The sequence below is a fragment of the Lontra canadensis genome, unplaced genomic scaffold, assembly GCF_010015895.1.
Source record: "Lontra canadensis isolate GAN:19392208 unplaced genomic scaffold, GSC_riverotter_1.0 scaffold42, whole genome shotgun sequence".
Taxonomy (NCBI): Eukaryota; Metazoa; Chordata; class Mammalia; order Carnivora; family Mustelidae; genus Lontra; species Lontra canadensis.
In genome coordinates, this window is record NW_022631036.1 from 15,482,277 (window position 1) to 15,505,339 (window position 23,063).

The 23,063-nt window shown below is 35.0% G+C and overlaps 1 protein-coding gene across 15 annotated transcripts in view; it reads left to right on the top strand.

Annotated features, from left to right (window-relative positions):
• Positions 1-23,063, top strand: part of RALGAPA1 (Ral GTPase activating protein catalytic subunit alpha 1) — a 252,205-nt gene that overhangs the window by 202,178 nt on the left and 26,964 nt on the right. For all 15 annotated transcript variants that reach the window (XR_004384235.1, XM_032871260.1, XM_032871259.1 and 12 more), the window contains 2 exons: positions 17,850-18,008; positions 19,631-19,758. Coding sequence is in view for 14 of the 15 variants with exons in the window: in XM_032871260.1 (XP_032727151.1) it covers positions 17,850-18,008; positions 19,631-19,758 (287 nt within the window). In the remaining variant the exon portion in view is untranslated. The remainder of the gene's footprint in view (positions 1-17,849; positions 18,009-19,630; positions 19,759-23,063) is intronic.

Here is a 23,063-nt window from a genome sequence, read left to right on the forward strand (position 1 = left end):
TATTCAGGTCCTCTGGCCATTTTTAGATTATTATTTTTGTGTTAGTTGTATAGATTCTTTTTCTATTTTGGATATTAACTCTTTATCAGATATATCATTTGCAATTGTCTTCTCTAATTTAAGAGGTTGCCTTGTCCTTTTGTTGATGACTTTCTTTGCTGTATAAAAACTTTTTATTTTGCTGTAGTCCCAATAGTTTAATTTTGGTTTTGTTTCTCTTGCCTAAGGAGACATAGCTACAAAAATGTTTCTATGGCTGATGTCCAAAAAATTACTTATCTATGTTTTCTTCTAATTTATGGTTTCAGGTCTTACATTTAGATCTTTAAACCTTTTGAGTTTATTTTTGTGTATGGTGTAGGAAAGTGGTCCAGTTTTATTTTTTGCATGTAGCTGTCCAGATTTCCCAGCACTATTTGTTGAAGAGACTGTCTTTTCCCCAGTGTATGTTTTTCCCTCCTTTGTTGTAGATTAATTGACCATATAAACATGGGTTTATTTCTAGGTTCTTTGGACTGTTCCATTAACCTATATGTCAGTTTTTATGCCAGTACCATACTGTTTGGATTACTACAGCTTTGTCGTGTATCTTGAAATCTGGGATTATGATACTTCTAAGCTTTGTTCTTTCTCAAGATTGCTTTGGCTATTCAGGGTCTTTTGTGGTTCCATACAGATTTTAAGATTATTTATTCTAGTTTTGTAAAAATTACTATTGTTATTTTGATAGGGATTGCACTGAATTCATAGATTGCTTTGGGCAATATGGACATCTTAACAGTGTTGGTTTTTCCAGTCCATGAGCCTGGAATATCTTTCCATTTGTTTGTATCATCTTCAGCTTCTTTCATCAGTGTTTTATAGTTTTCAGAGTGCAGTTTATTCTTAGACATTTTATTCTTTTTGGTGCAGTTACAAATGGGATTGTTTTGTTAATTTCTCCTTTATTATCAGTATAAAGAAATTCAGCCGATTTCTGTATTATTGACTTTGTATTTTGCAACTTTACTGAATTCATTTATCAGTGCTAGTAGTTTTTTTGTGGATACTTTAGGGTTTTCTATGTACAGTGGAATGTCATCTGCAGATAGTGACAGCTTCACTTCTTCCTTATGAATTTGGATGCTTTGTATTGTCTGTATTGTCTGATTGCTGTAGCTAATACTATGTTGAATAAAAGTGATGAGAGTGGACGTCTTTGTCACGTTTCTGATCTTAGAGGGAAAGCTTCAGTATTTCACCATTGCATGTCTTGTTAGCTGTGGGTTTTTTTTTTATATATAGCCTTTATTATGTTGAGGTATGTTCCCTCTAAGCCTACTTTTTTGAGAGATTTTATCATGAATGGATGTTATATTTTGTCAAATGCTTTTTCTTCATCTCTTGAGATGATCATATGGTTTTTACTCTTTTTCTTGTTAATGCGCAGTGTGTTGATTGATTTGTGGATATTGAACCACTCTTGCATCCCAAGGATAAATCCTACTTGATTGTGGTGAATGATTTTTTTAATATATTGTTGGATTCGGTTTGCTAATATTTTGTTGTGGATTTTCACATCTACTTTCGTCAGATACTGTCCCATAGTTTTTCCATTCCTTCCCTTCCCTTGCCCTCCCTCCCTCCCTCTCTCTCTCTCTCTCTTTCTCTCTCTCTTTCTTTCCTTCCTTTTTTCTTTCTTTCTTTCTTTCTTTCTCTCTCTCTTTCTTTCTTTCTTTCTTTTTCTTTCTCTGGTTTCAGCATTAGGGTAATCCTAGCCTTGTAGAATGAATTTGGAAGCTTTCCTTCCTCTTCTATTTTTTGAAGTAGTTTGAGAAAAATGAGTCATAACTCTTCTTTATATATTTGGTAGAATTCACCTGTGAAGCCATCTTTTTCTGGACTTTTTTGTTATTGTTATTATCATTTAAAATCTTCTTTATTTATTAGAGAGCACATGAGCAGGGGAAGGGCAGAGAGAGAAAGAGAAGCAGACCCCAAGCTGGGATCATGACCTGAGCTGAACGCAGATGCTTAATCGAATGAACCACCTAGGGACCCCTCTGGACTTCTGTTTGTTGGGAGTTTTTTGATTACTGGTTCAGTTTCATTGCTAGTACTTGGTCTGTTAAATTTTCTGTTTTTTCCTGATTCCATTTTGGAAGGTTATGTTTCTGCAAATTTATTCATTTCTTCTAGGTTGTCCTATTTGTGGGCATATAATTTTTCATAATATTCTTTTATAATCCTTTATATATCTGTAGTGTTGGTTATTTTTCCTCTTTCACTTCTGATGGCATTTATTTGTGTTCACTCTTTTTTTTTTTTGAAGAGTCTGGCTAAAGGTTTATCAATTTTGTTCATCTTTTCAAACAACCAGCTCTTGGTCTTACTCATCTCTTCTATTGCTTTTTAGTTTTTATTTCATTTATTTCACTCTAATCTTTTTTATTTCTTCTGCCAGCTTTGGGTTTGTTGGTTCTTGTCTTTCTGGCTCCTTTAGGTGTAAGGTTAGGTTGCTTATTTGAGATTTTTCTTGTTTTTTTGAGGTAGGTCTATATTGCTATAAATTTCCTTCTCAGAACAGCTTTTACAGGGGTGCCTGGGTGGCTCTGTCAGTTAAGCATCTGCCTTCAGCTCAGGTCATGATCTCAGGATCCTGGTTTTGAACCCCTCATCAGGCTCTCTGTTCAGTGAGGAGTCTGCTTCTCCTCCTCATTCTCCCTCTGTGCTCTCTCTCAAATAAATAAATAAAAACCTTAAAAAAACATTTAAAAAAAAAACAGTTTTTAAGCCTCCCAAAGATTGTGGGCCCTTGTGTTTTTATTTTCATTTGTCACCATGTAATTTTTATTTCCTCTTTGGTTTTTTGGTTGACCCATTTATTGTTTAGTAGTATGTATTTTAGTCTCTGGTTTTTGGCCTAATGTGATTTGTTCTGGAGAATATTCCATGTGCACTTGAAAAGAATACATATTCCACTGTTTTGGGTTTGTTTCTAGTTTTTTGTTTTGTTTTGAGAGAGAGGAAGAGAGAACATGCACATGCACACATGCACAGGGAGAAAGGAGGGGGAGAGGGAGAGAGGGAATCCCAAGCAGGTTCCATGTTCAGTGCAAAGCCCGACACAGGGCTTGACCCCACCATCCCACAATAATGGCCCAAGGTAAAATCAAGAGTCAGACATTCAAAAGACTGAACCACCCAGGCATCCCTATATTCCACTGTGTTTGGATGGAATGTCTGAATATATCTCTTAGGTCCATCTGGTCTAATGTGTCATTCAAAAACACTGTTTCCTTATTGATTTTCTGTATGGATGCTCTATCCATTGATGTATGTGGGCTGTTAATGTCCCCTACTGTTGTATTACTGTCAGTTTCTTCCTTTTTATCTGTTAATAGCTGCTTTATGTATTGGGGGGCTCCTATTTTGAGCACATAGATATTTACAATTGTTATAACTTCTTGTTGAATTGTTCTCTTTATGATTATTTATTGTCCTTCTTTTTCTCTTGGTATAGTCTTTGTTTTAAAGTCTATTTTGTGTTATATGTGTTGCAACCCCAGCTTTCTTTTTGCTTCCATTTGCATGGTAAACATTTTTCCATCCCTTCACTTCGGATCTGTATGTGTCCTTTGGTCTGAAGTGAGTCTCTCTTTTTTTTTTTTTTTTTAAAGATTTTATTTATTTATTTGACAGACAGGGATCACAAGCAGACAGAGAGGCAGGCAGAGAGAGAGGGGGAAGCAGGCTTCCCACTGAGGGGAGCCCGATGTGGAGCTGAGGCTCATGAGGCTCGATCCCAGGATCCTGGGATCATGACCTAAGCCGAAGGCAGAGGCTCTAACCCACTGAGCCATCCAGGCGCCCCTGCAGTGAGTCTCTTATAGGCAAATTATAAATGTTGCTTTTTTATCCATTCAGTCATCCTATGTCTTTTGATTGGAGCATTTAGTCCATTTACATATAAATTCATTATTGATAGGTATGTACTTATTGCCATTTTTATTACTGGTTTTGCAGTTCTTTTTGTAGCTCTTCCCTATTCTCTTGCTGTCTTTGATCATGGTTGTTGATGTCTTTACTTGTATGCTTGGATTTTTTTCTCTTTATCTTTTGTGTAACTCTTACAGGTTTTCGATTTGAGATTATCATTAGGTTCATATATAATATTTTATGTGTAAACCAGTCTATATGAGGTTGATGTTCATTTAAATTTGAATCACTCCTCACCCCCACGTTGTATGATGTCATACTTTATATCCTTTAATTTTGTGAATCCCTTGACTGATTTTTTTTTAAAGATTTATTTATTTATTTATTTGACCGAGATCACAAGTAGGCAGAGAGGCAGGCAGAGAGAGAGGAGGAAGCAGGATCCCCACTGAGCAGAGAGCCCGATGCAGGGCTCAGTCCCAGGACCCCGGGATCATCACCTGGGCCAAAGGCAGAGGCTTCAACCCACTGAGCCACCCAGGCACCCCTTGACTGATTTTTATAGATATAATTGATTTTACTGCTTTTGTGTTTTAACCTTTTTTTTTTTAAAGATTGTATTTATTTATTTGACAGACAGAGATCACAAGTAGGCAGAGAGGCAGGCAGAGAGAGAGAGAGGAAGAAGCAGGCTCTCTGCTGAGCAGAGAGCCTGATGTGGGGCTCGATCCCAGGACACGGGGATCATTACCTGAGCCGAAGGCAGAGGCTTAACCCACTGAGCCACTCAGGCGCCCCATGTTTTAACTTTTATACTGGTTTTATGTGTTTAATTTATTTTTATTATATGTTTGCATTTACCTGTGAAATTTTTTCCTTTCATAATTTTCTTACAAAATTTTGGCCTTTTCTTTCCACTAAGAATTCGCTTTAACATTTCTTTAGAGATTGGTTCAGTGGTGATGATGTTGTTTGTTTGGGAACCTCTTCACCTCTCCTTCTATACTGAATGATAATCTTGCTGGGTAGAGCAGTCTTGGTTGCCGATTTTTTTCTTTCAGTACTTTGAATATATCATTCCATTCCCTTGTGGTCTGCAGAGTTTCTGCTGAAAAATCAATTGACAGCTTTATGGGGTTTTCCTTACATGTAACCATTTTCTCTTGCTACTTTTAAATTCTCTCTTTCTCACTATGTTTTGCCATTTTGATGATTATGTCTTGGTGTGAAACTCTTTGGGTTAATTTTGTTGGGGGTCTCTTTGTTTCCTGGATCTGGATTTCTATTTCCTTCCCCAGATTAGGGAAGTGTTCATCTCTTGTTTCTTCACATAAATTTTCTATCCACTTCCCTCTCTCCTCCCTCTGGGATCTCTGTAATGCAAACGTTACTATGGTTGGCGGGGTCTCTGACTTCCCTTCACCTAGTCTCATTTTTTCTTATTCTTTTTAACATTTTCGCTATTCAGCTTGGTTGCTTTTTATTACTCTGCCTTCCAGTCTGCTGATTCAGTCTTCTGCCTCTAATCTACTATTGATTCCCTCTAGTGTATTTTTTTATGTCAGTTATTGAGTTCTTCATCTCTGACTGGTTCTTTTTTATATTTTCTTTCTCCTTCTTGAAGGTCTCACTAAGATCCTCCCTTCTTTTCTCAAATTCAGTGAGTATCTTTATGACCATTACTTTGAATTCTTTATCAGGCCTGTTGCTTATCTCTGTTTAATGTAGGTCTTTTGCTGTGGTTTTGTCCTATTCTTTCATTTGGGACCTAATTCCTTTGTCTCCTCATTTTGTCTGACTCTCTGTGTTTGTTTCTGTATATTAGGAGAGTCAGCTGTGTTTCCTGCTCTTGAAAGTTGTGGCTTTATGAAGAAGAGGTCCTGTAGTGCCCTGCAGTACAATGTCCCCTCATCACTAGAACCAGGCATTTCAGCAGTGTCTTTCTGTGGGCTGTGTGTTCCCTGCAATTGTGACTGAGCTACATTTGTATTCAGTCCAGTCAACTACAGTGGCCCATTTTGCCTATTGTGAACACGCTGGGCAGGGGTTTGTTCCATGTGCTGTTAAGGGATGTCTTATCTTCTTGTTCTTCTTCATGTCTGTATAGTGTCGCTCTCATTTATGATTAGTCTCATGCAGAGTGGGGAGAATGCTGGAAGGGGGAGTTTCAAGCCATATTTTTGCTCCTTCTACCCTTTTTGATGTGGTCTCTTCTGCCCTGTGGAAAGTCTATTCTGCCAGTCTTCAAGTCATGAGTCATTTTCAGAGTTAGTTTCACTGATGTGGCTATTATGTCGGTACCTGTGGGATGAGGTAAGTTTAGGATATTATGACTCCACCATCTTTTCAGAAGCCCTATCTTAACCATTTTTAAGTGTTCATTGGTGTAAACATTTATAATGTACAACTATCACAAGTATCCATTTCCAGAACATTTTCATTTAGTTAAAAATATTTTTTACTTTCTCTTGAGAATTCTTTGATCCATGTGTCATTTAGAAGCATATTATTTAATCTCCAAGTATTTTGGGGTTTTCCAGCTATCTTTATGTTGTTGATTTCTAGTTTAATTCCCTTGTGGTCTGAAAACAGACATTGTGTGATCTCTCGTCTTTTAAATTTGGTAAGATGTGTTTTATGGCCCAAATGTAGTCCATCTAGTGAATGTTCCACGTGATTCTGGGAAGAATGTGTAACTACTATTGTTGGAGGAAGTAGTCTATAAATGTCAATTATATCCAGTTGATTGATAGAGCTATTGAGTTCAACTATATCCTTACCAGTTTGCTGCCTGCTGGATTTCTCCATTTCTAATAGAGGAGTATTAAAGTTTCCTGTTATAATAGTAGATTCTTCTAGTTGCAGTTCTGTCAGTTTTTGCTTCACATATTTTGACACTCTTTTGTTAGGTGCATACAGATGAAGGACAGGTTATGTCTCCTTGGAGTATCAACCTCTTTATCATTCCGTAATGCCTCTCTTTAACTTTCCTTGCCTTGAAATCTGCTCTGTCTGAAATTAATATAGGTACGCCCACTTTTCTTTTTATTGGTGTTATTGTGGTATATTTCTCCATCCCTTTACTTTTAATCTATATGTGTCTTAATATTTTAAGTAGGTTTCTTGTAGCAACAAATAGATGAGTCTTATTTTTTTGATCCACTCTGACAATCTCTGTCTTTTAATGTGTAGTTAGACCACTGACATTTAAAGTGATCATTTAATCCAAACCCACTTTCAAATAATACTATGCTGGTTCATGGGTACTGCAAATACCTTATAAATAACACAGTATATTTATTCTTTCCATCCTATCCCTATATCATTGCTTTCATTCATTTTACTTATAGATAAGCATATTTATACCTAAGTATACATAATCACACGCATTATTGCTATTATTACTCTGAACAAACTCTGATCTGTTTGATCAGTTAAGAATAAGAAAAATAAAAGTTTTTCTTTTCCCGTAACTTATTGATTATTTGGTGCTTTTCTTTTCTTTATGTAGATCTGAATTTCTAACCTCTATCACTTTCCTTCTCTCTGAAGAACTCCTTTTAAATTTCTTGTGAGATAGGTTTACTGGCAACTAATTCCCTCAATTTTTGTTTGAGAAAGTCTTTATTATCCTTTACTTTTGAAGGATAATTTTACAGAATACAGAGTTCTAGTGTTAGTAGTTTTTTTCTCCCAACACTTTTAAATATTTCATTCCACACTCTCCTTACTTGCATGGTTTCAGGGGAGAAGTCAGATATTGTTCTTTTCTTTGGTTCTCTCTAAATAAAATATATTTTTAACTCTGGCCTCTTTTAAGATTTTTTTCTTTATCTGTGATTTTTATGAAGATTGATGATTTGCCTAAGTGTAGTTTTTTGGGCATATATCCTACTTAGTGTTTCCTAAGCTTCTTGGATCTGTGGTTTGGTGTCTGACATTAATTGGGGTCAATTCTAGTCAGTATTGCTTCAAATACTGCATTTCTTTCTTTCTTTCTTTCTTTCTTTCTTTCTTTCTTTCTTTCTTCTCCTTTCATGTAACAGTTTTTTGTGGTTGTCCCACAGTTCTAGAATATTCTGTTGTTTTTTTTTCCCCCAGTCTTTTTTCTCATTGCTTTTCAGAAGAAAGGACACAGACAATTACATGGCATAATATTCCAGTTGTTTAATATTGAGATGTCAGGGGGCGCCTGGGTGGCTCAGTGGGTTAAAGCCTCTGCCTTTGGCTCAGGTCATGATTCCAGGGTCCTGGGATCGAGCCCCACATCGGGCTCTCTGCTCAGCAGGGAGCCTGCTTCTCCCCTCCCCTCTCTCTGCCTGCCTGTCTGCCTACTTGTGATCTCTGTCTGTCAAATAAATAAAAATATTAAAAAAAAAACAGAAATTCATTTAAAAAAAATATTGAGATGTCAGAAGTATTGGGACTTTTTAAAATGTAAGCATATGTTTGTAATTTTTTACAGTCTTATAATGCAAGCATGTATATTATTTAAGTTGTTATAATAATTATACCTGTTAGGTTTTCTTTTTAATGCCTGCTTTTTTTTTTTGCTTTTTTTTTAGAGAGAGATCACAAATAGGCAGAGAGGCAGGCAGAGAGGCAGGCAGAGAGAGAGGAGGAAGGAGGCTCTCCACGGAGCAGAGAGCCCGATGCGGGGCTCGATCCCAGGACTCTGGGATCATGACCCGAGCCGAAGGCAGAGGCTTTAACCCACTGAGCCACTCAGGCGCCCCTAATGCCTGCTTTAATGAAGATATTTACCCTAATTAGATAGGTTTTTTAAATATAATTTTTTAAATTTTTTAATAAACATATAATGTATTATTAGTCCCAGGGGTACAGGATTGTGAATCGCCAGGTTTACACACTTCATAGCACTCACCATAGCACATACCCTTCCCAGTGTCCATAACCTCACCACCCTCTCCCTACCCCTCCGCCACCCTCAGTTAAGAGTCTCTTATGGTTTGTTTCCCTCCCGATCCCATCTTGTTTCATTTATTCTTTTCCTACCCCCTCAAAGCCCCCACATTGCTAAATAGGCTTTTTTACATAAAGTAATTTAAAGTGTTTGTTTTAGTGAGAAAATATTATAGTGTCACTGCTTTCACATGTATAACATCTACCATATAAAAGTGAAGTCCATCAAAATTACAAACAATAGGTTATAAAGCAACATCATTTTGGAAGGGTATAGTTCTCTTATCTTCTAAGGTAATTTAAATGAGTTTAAATAAAATCTGTTGGGGTACCTGGGTGGCTCAGTCGGTTATGCGGCTGCCTTCAGCTTAGGTCATGATCCCAGGATCCTGGGATTGAGCCCCACAGGATCCTGGGATTGAGCACATCTGTGCTCAGCAGAGAGCCTGCTTCTCCCTCTCCCTCTGTCTCCCCTCTGCCTATCTGTGCTCCCTATCTGTCTGTCAAATAAGTAAAGTCTTTAAACAATAAAAAAATAAAAAGGTAAAATCTGTATCAGGTTGGGACTAAATTGAGGCAACATTACACTTAATTCAGTAGAAAGGAAAAATATACCTGATCTCACAATTCAATATAACTATTCTAAACCTTCTTCCTATAGGGAAAAAAAAATACCTTAGCATTTATTTTTCTCTATATACTGAGTTTTCCTCTTCCCAATTCCCTATGAATCTTGTTCTTAATCTGCTCTTCAGAGCCCTAGTATGTTAGATTTTTCTAACAGGCTTATATTTTAGCTCAATTATAGTATCAGTTTCTTTTTAATAAAAGGTTAAATATTTTAACTTAATCATGGTAACCAGTTGTCTTACACCAGTTCTCCTTAATAAAAAAATCACTTTCTGTATTGGTATTTTTTCTCCTGAATTTAATAAATTCCACATTAGTGGTAATAAGTTGAGGCCTAGAACATGTGTCCTATTACAAATGAACAATTGGATATCATTAGGTTGTCCCCCTTTCCTCTGTAGATATATCTTTAGGTGTGTTAATCCATTCAGTAGACACATTAATGAGCACTGGTTGAAGTGTAATATTGGAGGAAGTAAGGCTCGTTGACCTCAGCATGGAGTTTAATACCTCTAATTAAATTAGGTAGTCGACAGTCAGTATAAAGAAATAGCTGTGCCTCTGGCAAGCTAGAATTATTTATGACTCTGGTTCTTTGTTTTAAACTTGAAAGGAGAAAATCATTTATATCTATCTTATAGAAACTAATTTTAGTTCTCACTTTTTATTTAAAATATCATGTGGTGATTTTGTAAATTATTTTTAAACATTTTATTTTCCCAGAATGAGAGGTAAATATCCTTGAACCTGTTTAAGTGTAGTGTTTTACTTCTTGTGAAGAGAAGCTTTTTCAAGACTCAAGACAGTACCAGTAGAATTTTTACAACACAGACTATACTTCTTGAACAAATTAATCAAATATTCAGTTGCACAAAGTACTCTCTTAGAAATACACTACCATATCAAAAATCCTCATATAACCCTAGACAAAGATACCTGTTCTATAAATTATCTCTATCTGAGGAAGATTGATGGGAAAAAAAATCACTTAACTGAGTTTATTCTGTTTACTCTTAAATATCACAAGTACTGTAAGCATTGGTATAAAGTGTTCACAGGAGCTTGTCTCATTTCCTTGGTCTCCTTATTCTGGCCACTTGTAAGCTTTGTAAGTAGCTGAATCACCCTGTTAGAAGTTTTACGAAGATCAAGTTGAGATCATTGTAATTTACTTAGTTGGAATTACAGTCTGTCATTTCCTGCACCCCCCAAAAGAGGGGAAAGAAGGGCTTAAGTCAGTTTCCTCTGAAATATTGTTAGTGTAATGGACAGCACTTCCTTTTCTGTTTTGGAATTTGGTCACAATAGTTTCCCATATAAATCAGCTTTGTTGACCTGATTAGTCTGATTCTAATTTTAAATCTGTTTTTCTTTGTCTAGAAATAAAATTGAAATATAGTTTACTTTCCAAAGAACTTTTATGCTAAATATAGTCTGGAAAATGAATTAAAAAACAAATTTAAGAAATAATAATAAAATTTTCATTATTTAGTTAAAGTGTAGTTAGTATAATAGTTAATCGGTGTTATAGAAATATACTCATGGTTTTAATCCCAAAATAACAGTCTTACATAACATAATTCTATTTTAATATTCTAGACTCTACCCTTAACCCCCAATTTCTGTAAATCTACTTTTTATGATAAGAATAGAGGATAGAGAAACGAGGAAATTTAAATGGTTCAGAGTAAATTTATCTCACTACTGCAAATGGTGTAATTTGGATGTGATAGCAGTGGCTCCTCATTGCATGTAGAATAAAGTTCTAATTCTTCACTCTGGCCTTCAGTGCCCCATGATTTGGCCACCTGCCTGCCTACCTCTCTGATCACATCTCCTGTCACTTTCCTTTTCATTTAGTAGTCTGGTCTTATGGCTGTCATTCTAACCTGCCAACATGTCAAACTCATTCCCATCTCAGAGGGTATGCACTTACTGTTCTTTCATTTGAAATGTTCTTTCTCCACATCACCAGGCTTTCTTATTCTCATTGCTCTATTCTCAGATTCACATGACAGTTTCTCAGACCTTTCCATGCTAGCTAAAGAAGTCCCCTTCACTCAGTAACGCTATCGCATTACCCTAATTTATTTTCTTCATAGAACTACGCTTCCTGTCACCATCAAAGTGGAATCTTTAAATAAATGCCATAATTACAGATAATTCTGTTTTTGTGCTTTGTACTATGTAATGACAAAAAAATTTACCTAGGTAAGTGCCATAGTTTGTAGATAAGTTATAGTAATAACTAGATTTAACCTGATCCTGTCTTGTTCCAGTTCCTCTTTCTCAGAGCCCTTTCTCAAGTCTCCTCTCTTTTTCCCATTATCCTTTTTCTTTCCCATCTCTGTTTCTCCATTTCTTCAACACAACAAGCATACAGACTTGAACACCCTCCCCTGTTCTTCTGAGAATTCTGAAGTTTGTGTTTGTCCAAATGTAACCAAAAAAGAAGTCACCCCACATGTCTAAAAACTGTTGCTTCTCCCTCTCTGAAACTTCAGACTCCAACCATTTCCAAATATAATAGCTTTGTTTTCTTGAGTTTCTGTGATGGAAAATATTTTAAAGGAAAATTATACACCAGGCTTCTGGTTATATTAGAAGTCAAGTCCAATAGGGATTTGCCTTTTTTTCAGTTGGTTATTGAGACATTTCAAAAACCAGTTTTCAAGCTGTGGTCTTTTCAAACACATCTTCTGCACCAAAGTCACATATTTCAATAAAGCATTTTCAAGACTGTCTTTTTAATACTCAACAATGTGTATCGAGTGCCCACTCTCCTAGGGTAATTGTATACTAGACACCATGCTTATTGTTTCAAGAAGGTTTTCTTAATTATGAAAAATGAATGATCCAGACAGCAAGTAAACATATGAAAATATGTATGATCCTAAAATGTATGAAAGTATGCTTTTTTAACAGGCTTGAGGAGTATTTGATAGTGTCTATTTTGCTATGTGTGGGTGTCTGGAAAACAGGGGAAAAATGACGGGTGGAAGCAGTATTAATCAGTTTAAATTTCTGCGTGTATACCACTATCTCCCAAACTGCCTAACCTAACTTCTGTGCGTTCTTCAAGTACTATTATAGATCAGTTTTCTTTATTATTTGCATTCAGAGAAGTGTATTTAGAGGATTATCGATATCAGTAATTATTCAATTATTGATTTTTTGTTTTTTCACCATTGTATCTATGCGAGCAGCACAATGCATTTAGTCAGCTCTCTGTATTTGCTAATGTATGAAGAAAAGTAGATGGTAGGAGAGAAGCTTTTTAAGAACTCATGGACTGTTCAGGTATGCAGGATGACTAACATATGATCTAGGACAACAATATATGAAATAGGAAGAAAAGTACAAAAAAGGAATCTAATGTTTAAAAAAAATATGAAGAGCTTGATACAGTAAGGAAAACAGAAATTGAAGACTTCAGATTTTGACCCTGAGTAATGATAATTAGTTGTTAGGTACTTTCAATAGAGGTAGGGAAGTCAGAGGGTAAGCTGATTTTGTGAAATATGATATAGTTACTTTGCATGAAATCTAGTTTCCAGTTTCAGATGAATGCTATTTCATGACATTGAGGAAATCTAAAATTGAATGTAACCTCTGAAATAATCATGGAAAATGAAAACATTTTGTTGTCTTAAGATAGGCAAACATCTGATTTTCATAAAAGGACATAAAGTAGTCCATTAACTACCAAAATTAACATTCATGAGCTCCATATCAATACCTGATAAAATAGGATTATTAAACAGATGGTTTGTGAGCACTTAGGTAATGAAGTAGTGATCACTAGGAGCCACCATGAGTTCACCAAAACAAATCACATCAAAGTAACTGAATTTGTTTTAAAAGGATTACCAGATCAGGGAAGACCATTGACAGTATAAAGCATTTAGCTAAGTTGTTTGTTGTGAACAAGCCAAAGAAATGTGGTCTTAATAATAGTTCAGTAAGTATGTTCATAACTGGTTGTATAATCACTTCTGGAGACATAAATTAATTACTAATGAAAGGCATATAGGGAGGTGGTTAAAGTATGGTTTCTGGAATTTGACTGCCTTGGTTTCAGTTCTGACTGCCACTTACTAGTCATGTGACATTAGGCAAATGAATTTATCTTTTTAAGTTTCAATTCCTCATCTGTAAAAATAGGGGTAATAACAATTATACTTTCTTTGTAGCATGTTGTTAAAACTAAGTTATGCCAAAACACTTAGAATAGTTAAGAATTTAATAAATGTGGATATTATTTTAACCAGGAGGAACATTTATAATGACTTGCTATAAGGCCGTTACCCAGACTTGTCCCACTTGACATTTTTATCTGCAACCTAAATGAAGACACAGGACATTGAATTTAAGGATAACCCAAATCTGGGTCAGAGAGAGCCAATGCACTGAATAGCAGAATCAGGCTGTAAAAAATTCTTTGATAGGTTAAATATAATCTGAACTTGGCAAGGTAAAATTTAACAAAAATAAATATGAAATTCTCCCTTTAGATCTAGCAGTCAGTTTTACCTGCTTAGAACTTTGTAAGAACAAGACTTAAGGGTTTGAATTGACTACTACTTCCATTTGAGCCAACTTTGTAAAAATGCAGGAAATAATTTAGTTAATAGAGGAAGTGGTCTGACTATGAGCTGATTGTATTAGAGCATATATTAATTAATGTGTTCATTTCCAGACACCATAATTTAATAGAAACATCAGTAAACTGAGGTAATAATCCAAGATAAGGAATAGATTTGTAACCTATAAGAGGAGGAACTCTAAAGACACATTTAACATGGAAAAGAAAAGTTGAAATACATATTGGGCCAATATTCAAATATCTGAAAAGGTAATATATAGAATATAGACTGGATTTATTTGGTAAGGCTCATTTTAGAAGAACTAGCTTCAGGAAGCAATTTTTAGCTTAGTATAAAGAATGTTCTAATGACTGTAGCTCTTTAAAAATGAATGCGCTGACTCATGAAGGTGTAAAGATCCCAACCCTAGAAGTATTCAGACAGAGGCAGGATTAACTTGTCAGGGATATTGCAGTGGGAGTTGTGTATTGGGTGGGAAATCAGAGCTTTAGGGTCTCTTCCAATGCTGATACTCTATTATAATGTATTGAGGACTTCAATTTTACAGATGTTGAATTTCATTAAGTACTTCATCTTCATGAATTGATAATCTGCAGCCTATATTATATACCCTGAAATAAAATTATTTCAGCAGCATTTGAAGTGAATTTGGAAGAATCATTTGGTTGCCAGTCATTTTAGCAGATTCATCCCATGTACAGAAGTCTTGTACTCTGTTTATGAAGTGATTCGTGGGATGCCTGGGTGGCTCAGTTGTTAAGCATCTGCCTTCTGCTCAGGACATAATCCCAGGACCTGGGATCAAGCCCCACATCAGGCTCCCTGCTCAGCGGGAAGCTCGCTTCTCCTTCTTTCACTCCCCCTCCTGTGTTCCTCTCTCTGTCAAATAAATAAGATCTAAAAAGAAAAAAAGAATTGGTTGGTATCTGGGTACAAAAACATATAGGTAGGAACTCCTTGAGAGTTCTCAGAGTATAGAAAAACCTGGTGAGTATACACAGGACACAATCTTGTAAGTCCATAAGAGATAAGGAATAAACATGAAATATTATATAAAGTATTTGTGTTAAATATGTCAAACGTACTTCTGAAATTTCTCTTAACTATTAATACTCAGAATTCACTCAGTAATCTTTCAGAAATGTATGAGATCTATATAGCAATTAACAATTGCAGGTTTTAAAGACCTAAAGATACAAAAACATGCCTAATTATGACAACATAATTACTCTTTAAAAAATGATAAGGGTGTTCTTGAAGCTTTCCCCTCAGAATGCTTGAACATGTTTAGAATGACATTGTTATATGCGTGGTTCTTTGCCACAAATATCTTCATTACAGTGTCTTAGTAAAAAATACAGTGTTTTTTTCCATTAAACTTCTATAACAGACTTTTAAGACTCTGTGGTAGATATCTGAAGACAAGCTTTGGTTATATGATAAAACTTTAGTTGCCCTTTTCTCCCATTTCTTTAGATAAGTGGGCACTAGAAATTATAGATAGCTTTGGCAAGAGTTCAAGGGTTAATGTAGCAGATAAATAAAAGGAATTTTCTGTAAATTGAGACCTGCATTATTTCAGTTGTCTTGTCTTTCCTAACCTAACTCATTTAATTTTAAAAAGTAAATACTTAAATTCTTCCTGACAGTGTGCTCAGCTTTTACTATCGTTTATTACTTCAATTATACTTGATATCACTTAGAACAATCTGCCATTTGGAAATCTCAGTATAGCCTGGAGCTTAGTATTAGATCTGGCGGCTATTGTAACATGTACAGCATATGACATTAATGTATCAAAATTAGATTGGATCATCCCTCCTGGTTAAATTTATTTCACATTTCTTTTGTATTCAGTTAACATAAACCTATTAGGGAAGCTGACACATGGGGATGGCTGTATAGGAAGGATATTTTTAAAGTATTTTGATTAAAAAATGAAATTATAGAGCCATGGCTTTTCTAAGTTGTGTAATCTGTTTGGTTTTTAAAAATGTCACAGAGCCCAAGTACTAAATTTATATTGTTCAACGGGTGTGTGTGTCCACACGTATGTGTGGTGTGGTGTAAATAATGAGAATTAAAACTTAAACAATATTTTGATGGTTAGGTTTCCTATCATACATTTAGAGCAATAAGTATGTTTATGGTTTCCAAAAATCAAAAAAAATTAATGTACTTAAGCCTAAAAAAAGTATCCTTAAAAGAAAACAAATATTTTTATACTATATTTCTTAAATAATAGATTCTAGTCTATCGATTCAGCCTGGGTACTGTCTTATAATCCATCAAAGTGTTTGAGGGGCATTTCTTGCTTAGGAATACAAATGTTAAAGTTCAGGGATTTGCCTCGTTTTTTCAGATACATTAATGACATTCATAGTAATTAGGTTTTTCTAGATAGACTGCTGTTAGGGACTTTAAAAACCACTAGAACACTGGTTCTTGGGGTTTTTTGTGTTACATACTCCTATTTGATAGACTCTCTCCTCAGAAAAATACACAAAATTTTACATGTAATTTTAAAATATTCACAGACCCTTTGAACCCAGGTTAAGAACTCCGTGGTTATGGGGGCGCATGGCGGGCTCATTTGGCATTAAGTTTTGATCTCTGGGTCATGAGTTCAGGCCCCACACTGGGCGTAGAGCTTACTTAAAAACAAAAAAACTCTAGGGCTAAGGGTAACAGAAGAGAGCACCTTTTTTGTTTGTTGAAATCACACATTTAACTTTTTTCCTGCTCTGTGGTCTTGAAGCCAAGTAGATTGCATATTTCAAAAACGGAAATTGCTTGTATGTTAGCTCATCGAAAACTATTGATGACACTTATCCTAGTTCTCTCTTCCAAACCTTCTAAACCTTCAGCATGTCACACATACAGTGTGTCCATTTATCTGAAAGTAGTAGAAAAGCTTATGTGAGATGTGTACCAAAAATGGACTCAAGTGTTTGCAGTGACAGAATCAATTCGGATAACCAAATTTTATGTTAAAATACATGTTATATGGTAATCTCTAAGAAGAAAACTCAAGACTAAAGGGTATTAAGTTAATTTTTTCTTATAACTTAGAAATTCAACTTTTGGATGTTTTGCTTTTTTATAATTGTAAGCATTTAATGTTAACTCTCTGATTGCCAAAAGCGCCTTTGTAAGCACTACAAATATTTAAACAACATCTTGAGAGTCTAACACATTTCAAGAAGTCTGTTTGGAAGAATTTCATGTACAACATTCCACAGGCAAAGAAACCCTGGAAAGATGTTGAACCAAATACAGTCAACCTTCTCTTAATAGATTATTTACCCAACTTATGAATTATCTCTTTCTTTTCCTTCTCTTCCTGTTGCCTTCTTAAGGCAACTTTACTGCTAATTAGCCCTTTGAGAGAATGGTCAGAAAAAAAGAAGAATCTTACATCGCTCACTTTTAAAAAACATTTAAACAATTTTGTAAAAGGTTTGGTAGTGGGAAACTAGTATAGTTGCTAGTTAAGAAGAGAATTTGGGCTGTATGTGAATTTTTTTTCTAAGTTCTCTGCTTCCCACTGACTGTTGACAGCCGAAAATTTTCTGGTCTTTTGCAGCATCTCCTAATGTTTTGAGTGTTTGTGTTTCATGCGTTGTGAAAAATTATCAAATGAAATTTACATTTTTTAATTTCTTTACCTTTTAATCTTTTTATAGTATAGTATAGCATATTGTCAGTTGCTCTATGAGGAGCTATATGCTTTTTTCTAAAGCACTATGAACTATTTTCTTGGTTTTCCAGTTGAGACATTTGGGAAATGATGAAGTACACATTGTTTGGTCGGAGCATACTAGAGACTACAGGAGAGGAATTATTCCTACAGAATTTGGTGATGTCCTTATTGTAATATATCCAATGAAAAATCACATGTTCAGTATTCAGATAATGAAAAAACCAGAGGTAAGAACTCTTTATGTTACATTTTAATAATGTATTTTGAGCTTTTTGTGGGTTTGTGAGTTTCTTCTTTCAGAAGGATTAGACTAGGCATATCAGGCTATGAAAACAGGGGGAAATGAGACACAGACTCTGGTACCTATGTAAATTGTCTAAGACTGGTTCAGAAGGAGCTGAAATTGGAAAAATAGCAAGAAACTATGTTCAAATGGGAGTGCCAGAGTGGAAGTTCTTTCTACCAAACTCACAAAAGGATTACCTTTTATTAAGAGGATGATTATACTTTCCGAAAAGACACAAGAAGAAATAATCATTCTGTATTTTTAGTTAATATAGCTTACTAAGGATTACATGATTATTTAGTCATGTACCTTAATAAAGGAAAGTTCTACAAAGTCCCAAAAAAAAAAAAAAAAGTTCAGTTGGATCTCTTATACCATAGGGCTGAAATACACTTGCAGAAGTATTTTCTTTCAAAATAATTTAAAAAGTGTGGTAGTGTTTTGGTATCTTTCTTACTTTTTTAATTAAATGTTTTTAAATTTATAGAAAACCTATTTTTTGACAGTTGATCATGAATCTTTAGAATTCCTTGAATTAGACTAAGTTTCCCAGGTGGGAGTTTAAGCTTACAGCCAGATTTTTTTAGGATTTATCTAAATACAGTGGTCAGCAAACTATGGCCTACTTAATATTTTTATACAGCCTGCAAACTACTAATGGTTCTTACATTTTTAATGGCTTTTTTTTCTTTTTTTGTGTTTGTTTTGTTTTGTTTTCAGTGTCCACTCCTCCCTCCCCAGGTTTTTCTTTTTTAAAAAAATCAAAGAGGAGGGTCAGTTAAGCATCTGCTTTCCACTCAGGTCATGATCCCAGGGTTCTGGGCTTGATGACCACCCCACATCCACACCCCACCCCCACCTCCCCCTGCCCTGCCACCTACTCAAGTTCTCTCTTGTTGGCTCTGCTTGCTTTCTCTCAAATAATCTTTTAAAAAAATAAAAAATCAAAGAAGAATATGCATCAGGGACAACATATGGCCACAAAGCCATATTTTTTGAAATATTTACTATATTATCCACAGCTCATATCCTTGCCTTCAGCTGTCATTTGTACCAACCATATTCAAACAGAATAACTTTGAAACTGTCAATCATCTGATAAAATTGACCAATTACCAAAACATAGATTTTTTTTCCTAATAAACCATGTAACAAAAGTCTTTTAAGTTCTGTAGTAAAGCTGGTATCACACAAAAATAATGAAGAACTTGCTGCCTATAAGGATGTATTATCTTCACTGTGTTTACTCAGTGGAGGAAAAGGAATTTATTTCCAGTGTTGGACTTTTGTGTACAATTGAGGGTACAGAAATTTGAAAACTGTCAGGGAGTATGAATTAGTTAAATGAAGCACAATTCTTTTGAATGGTAAACCCTGTAGACCTTTGGCATTTTTTGTTTATTATCCTGGTGTTAATCAGGGGAAAAAATTGAATGTGGATAGTATTTCTCCCTAAGAAAGAACTAAAGAGGAAGTAGAAGCATTTTTGTGTGCAATGTCTTGGTTGTTCTTAAAACTTTTCTCCAATATGAGTATAAAATTATGTTCTAAATTCTCAATTAGGTTCCCTTCTTTGGTCCACTTTTTGATGGTGCTATTGTGAATGGAAAGGTCCTACCCATTATGGTTCGAGCAACAGCTATAAATGCAAGCCGTGCTCTGAAATCTCTGATTCCATTGTATCAAAACTTGTATCCTTTTTAACAGTATCGTTTCTACTCTAATACATGTTTATTTTCCAAGGTAAGTATTTCTTATGTGTTAGGTGAATTTCTGTTTATTGATATATGGTAGAGTTCCTCTCCCGTGTTTGAGCAATTATGATATTTGAGTGATGTATTTTTTTTTTAAGATTTTATTTATTCATCTAACAGAGAGAGAGATCACAAGTAGGCAGAGAGGAGAGGCAGGCAGAGAGAGAGAGACTGAGCAGAGGGCTCAATCCCAGGATGCTGGGATCATGATCTGAGCTGAAGGCAGAGGTTTAACCCACTAAGCCATCCAGGCACCCCTCTTTTATATACTACTAGTCAGTACTTATCTTTTGGTTAATTAATAAGGGCCCCATTAGGGTACCCTAATACTCTAGAGTATTGCTGGTACTCTGACACTGTAGATGTATAAAAATAACCAAAATAGCCATCATTAAGTATTCAGTCTAGTTGAGGAAATATGCTGTTTTCAGTGAATGTGTTGTAACAGAGTTACATACAGTGTTTTGGATGTATAATGACAAGCAGCCTCTCAGCTGGAAGGGGTAGTGGTGTCAGGAAGCACTTATGAGAAATGTGAGGATTGAATATTGAAAGATGATGAATAGAGTTAATTGGGTGGATGAGATTGAGAAGAGCATTCCAGGCAGAGGGAACAAGATAAAGATGTGGAAGTATGAGAGGACATGGAGTGTTTAAAAACGTGGCTTCCGGAGCCAGATTTCTGGACTCAGGTGCTGGTCATCACTTCCTTAGCTATCTAGCCCTGGGCACATTATTTAACCTCTCTGAGCCTCAGTTTCCGTATCTATAAATGAGAAGGATAACATCTAGCTCATTGTGTTATGAGAACTGAAGGAGTCAATATGTATAAAACTCTTAGAGCAATGCCTGGCATATATATATATATATATATATATATATATACACACACACACACACACACACACACATATACACACTTTTTTTTTTAAGATTTTATTTATTTGACAGAGAGAGAGAGAGATCATAAGTAGGCAGAGAGGCAGGCAGAGAGAGGAGGAAGCAGGCTCCCCACTGAGCAGAGAGCCAGATGCGGGGCTAGATCCCAGGACCCTGGGATCATGACCTGAGCCAAAGGCAGAGGCTTTAACCCTCTGAGCCACCCAGGTGCCCCAATATATATACAGTTTTAAATTTTAAATTGTTTTCTGATATTCCTTTCTAAAATGAATTTGTGTTTCCTTGTACCTTTTCTGTATGATTAAAAACATTTCAGTTATTTTACTTTTACTTAATAAGTTGTTAAGCTTTACAAGGAAGGCTTTTAAACCATCCTATGTTCTGTTCCACATGAAATGGATTTATTGTAAGTCTGCCACATACATTCACTTCTTTTGATGAAAATTTTGATGAAAATTGACTTAATCTTATTCCTATGCCATTTCTCATGTACTCTGACACTGTGAAATGGAACTATAGGTAGATCATGACATCGTACATTGATGTAGCATTTCTTATTTGTGACGGTTATATCTTCACTTACTGTTAAGTTGAAAGTTAAGATTTGAAGTGGTCATTGTGAAATGTAATGATTTGGTTTATTATTTCCAGAATATCTCTAGAAAGGTAGCTAATCCTTCAAGGAATATATTGATTATTACCCGTAAACTAATTTTGTCCACATTGTCAGCTCCTCTGAGGTTGTCTTCTTTCTGACCTTTGCCTCCTTACAGTTTGCCTGATCCTGATGTTCATCCCTAAGGTTAGTGTCCTCTGCCATTTCTTTGGAAAAGTGATGAGAGAGATTAGACTGTAGTATAAAACTCTTGTGTCATAAAACAGGAATTCAATTTTTTGAGCAAACACAAACTATTTCTGACCCAAAATACAAACATTTAAGATGCATACCTTACCAAGTAGTTGAAAATACAAAATTTATTGGGGCTATGGCTTAATTTCTTTTTCCTGCACCAAAATTCATACTCTTGAGAACTATTTCAGATTTGCATGTTGTCTTAGAGGTATGGTGGCTGGAGTTGCAGTTAAAAAAAATACTGATTTTAACTCAGGCTCTGCCTTGTGATCTTAGTCTAGTCACAGAATTTCTAAACCTCACTTTCTTTGTCTGCAAAAAAAAAGATAATACTCATCTCAGAATTATTGTGAAGATTAAATGAGGTAATGAATTTGGATGTGCTTAGTAAATGAAATAGGATACATTATTTTGCACAGCAATGAATTCTGTTATCTGTAAAGATTACAGTCAATAGTAAAACAACTGTACCCAACACCAAGGAATTGCCTAACTGGGTTTTTATGTTTGGTTGGTTGGTAGGTTAATTGACTAGATTGGATTTTTCAGGCCTGTTTCTTGAAGTTTTTTAATAGTTAGCTCATCTTGCTGAGACATTAATAGATACCACATTGGAGAAAATTTCTAAGATGAAGAGAGATAATTTCAGATTGAAAGAGTAAACATGAACACTTTATTTACACAGCAAATACGAGCAATTTCCATCAGCAGAACCACTTCTAGAACACTCAGAAGAAAAACACAAAATCACACAGCTTAAAGAAATTTTTCTTGACTTGATAGCTTGAATTTAGAACCTATATGGAAATTATTTCCCTATACTTTTTAAGGATATAATAAAAGATGCTCCTAACCTTTGCTCATCTGAGGAATATATATTCATCTTTTATAAGGATTCACAAAGTTCTGTATTAATTCTAAATGTCCAGGGAAGTGATTTCATACAAGTAGATTACTCAATTTTTAAATGCAACCTTATATACTGATTTATAACTAGGTGTTTTTAAGATGTTGAAATATAGATGCCTTTAAATTTTAAATAATAAATATATATCTCAGAAATATATTAAATTTTAAAATGTATGTTTTTGAAAAATCCAGGTAAGTTCCCATTAAGGAAAAAAATCATGTGTTCTAAAACAGATCAATAGAACTTAACAGAAATTACAACAGAAATTGAAATAGAAGTAGGCTTTGAAAACCACCAGTTACTACTTTATCCTCATAAGAGAAATAAAGTGATAAAAGAATATCTAATAAACTCACTTATATTTGGATAATTGTACTGCTGTGTTAGTTATTTTATGCCTAATAAAAGTACCCACTAAGATTCCACAGCATAAATTGTGCTATTTATGATCATTAAATACAGTTTAAATTTTATCCTGGGAACATCTTCTGTAACTATGAATCTAATGTTGTTCACTAAATGAGGACAATATTGATTGTCATATGCTGTACAAATCGATCATGCTGGCAGCCAGAATTA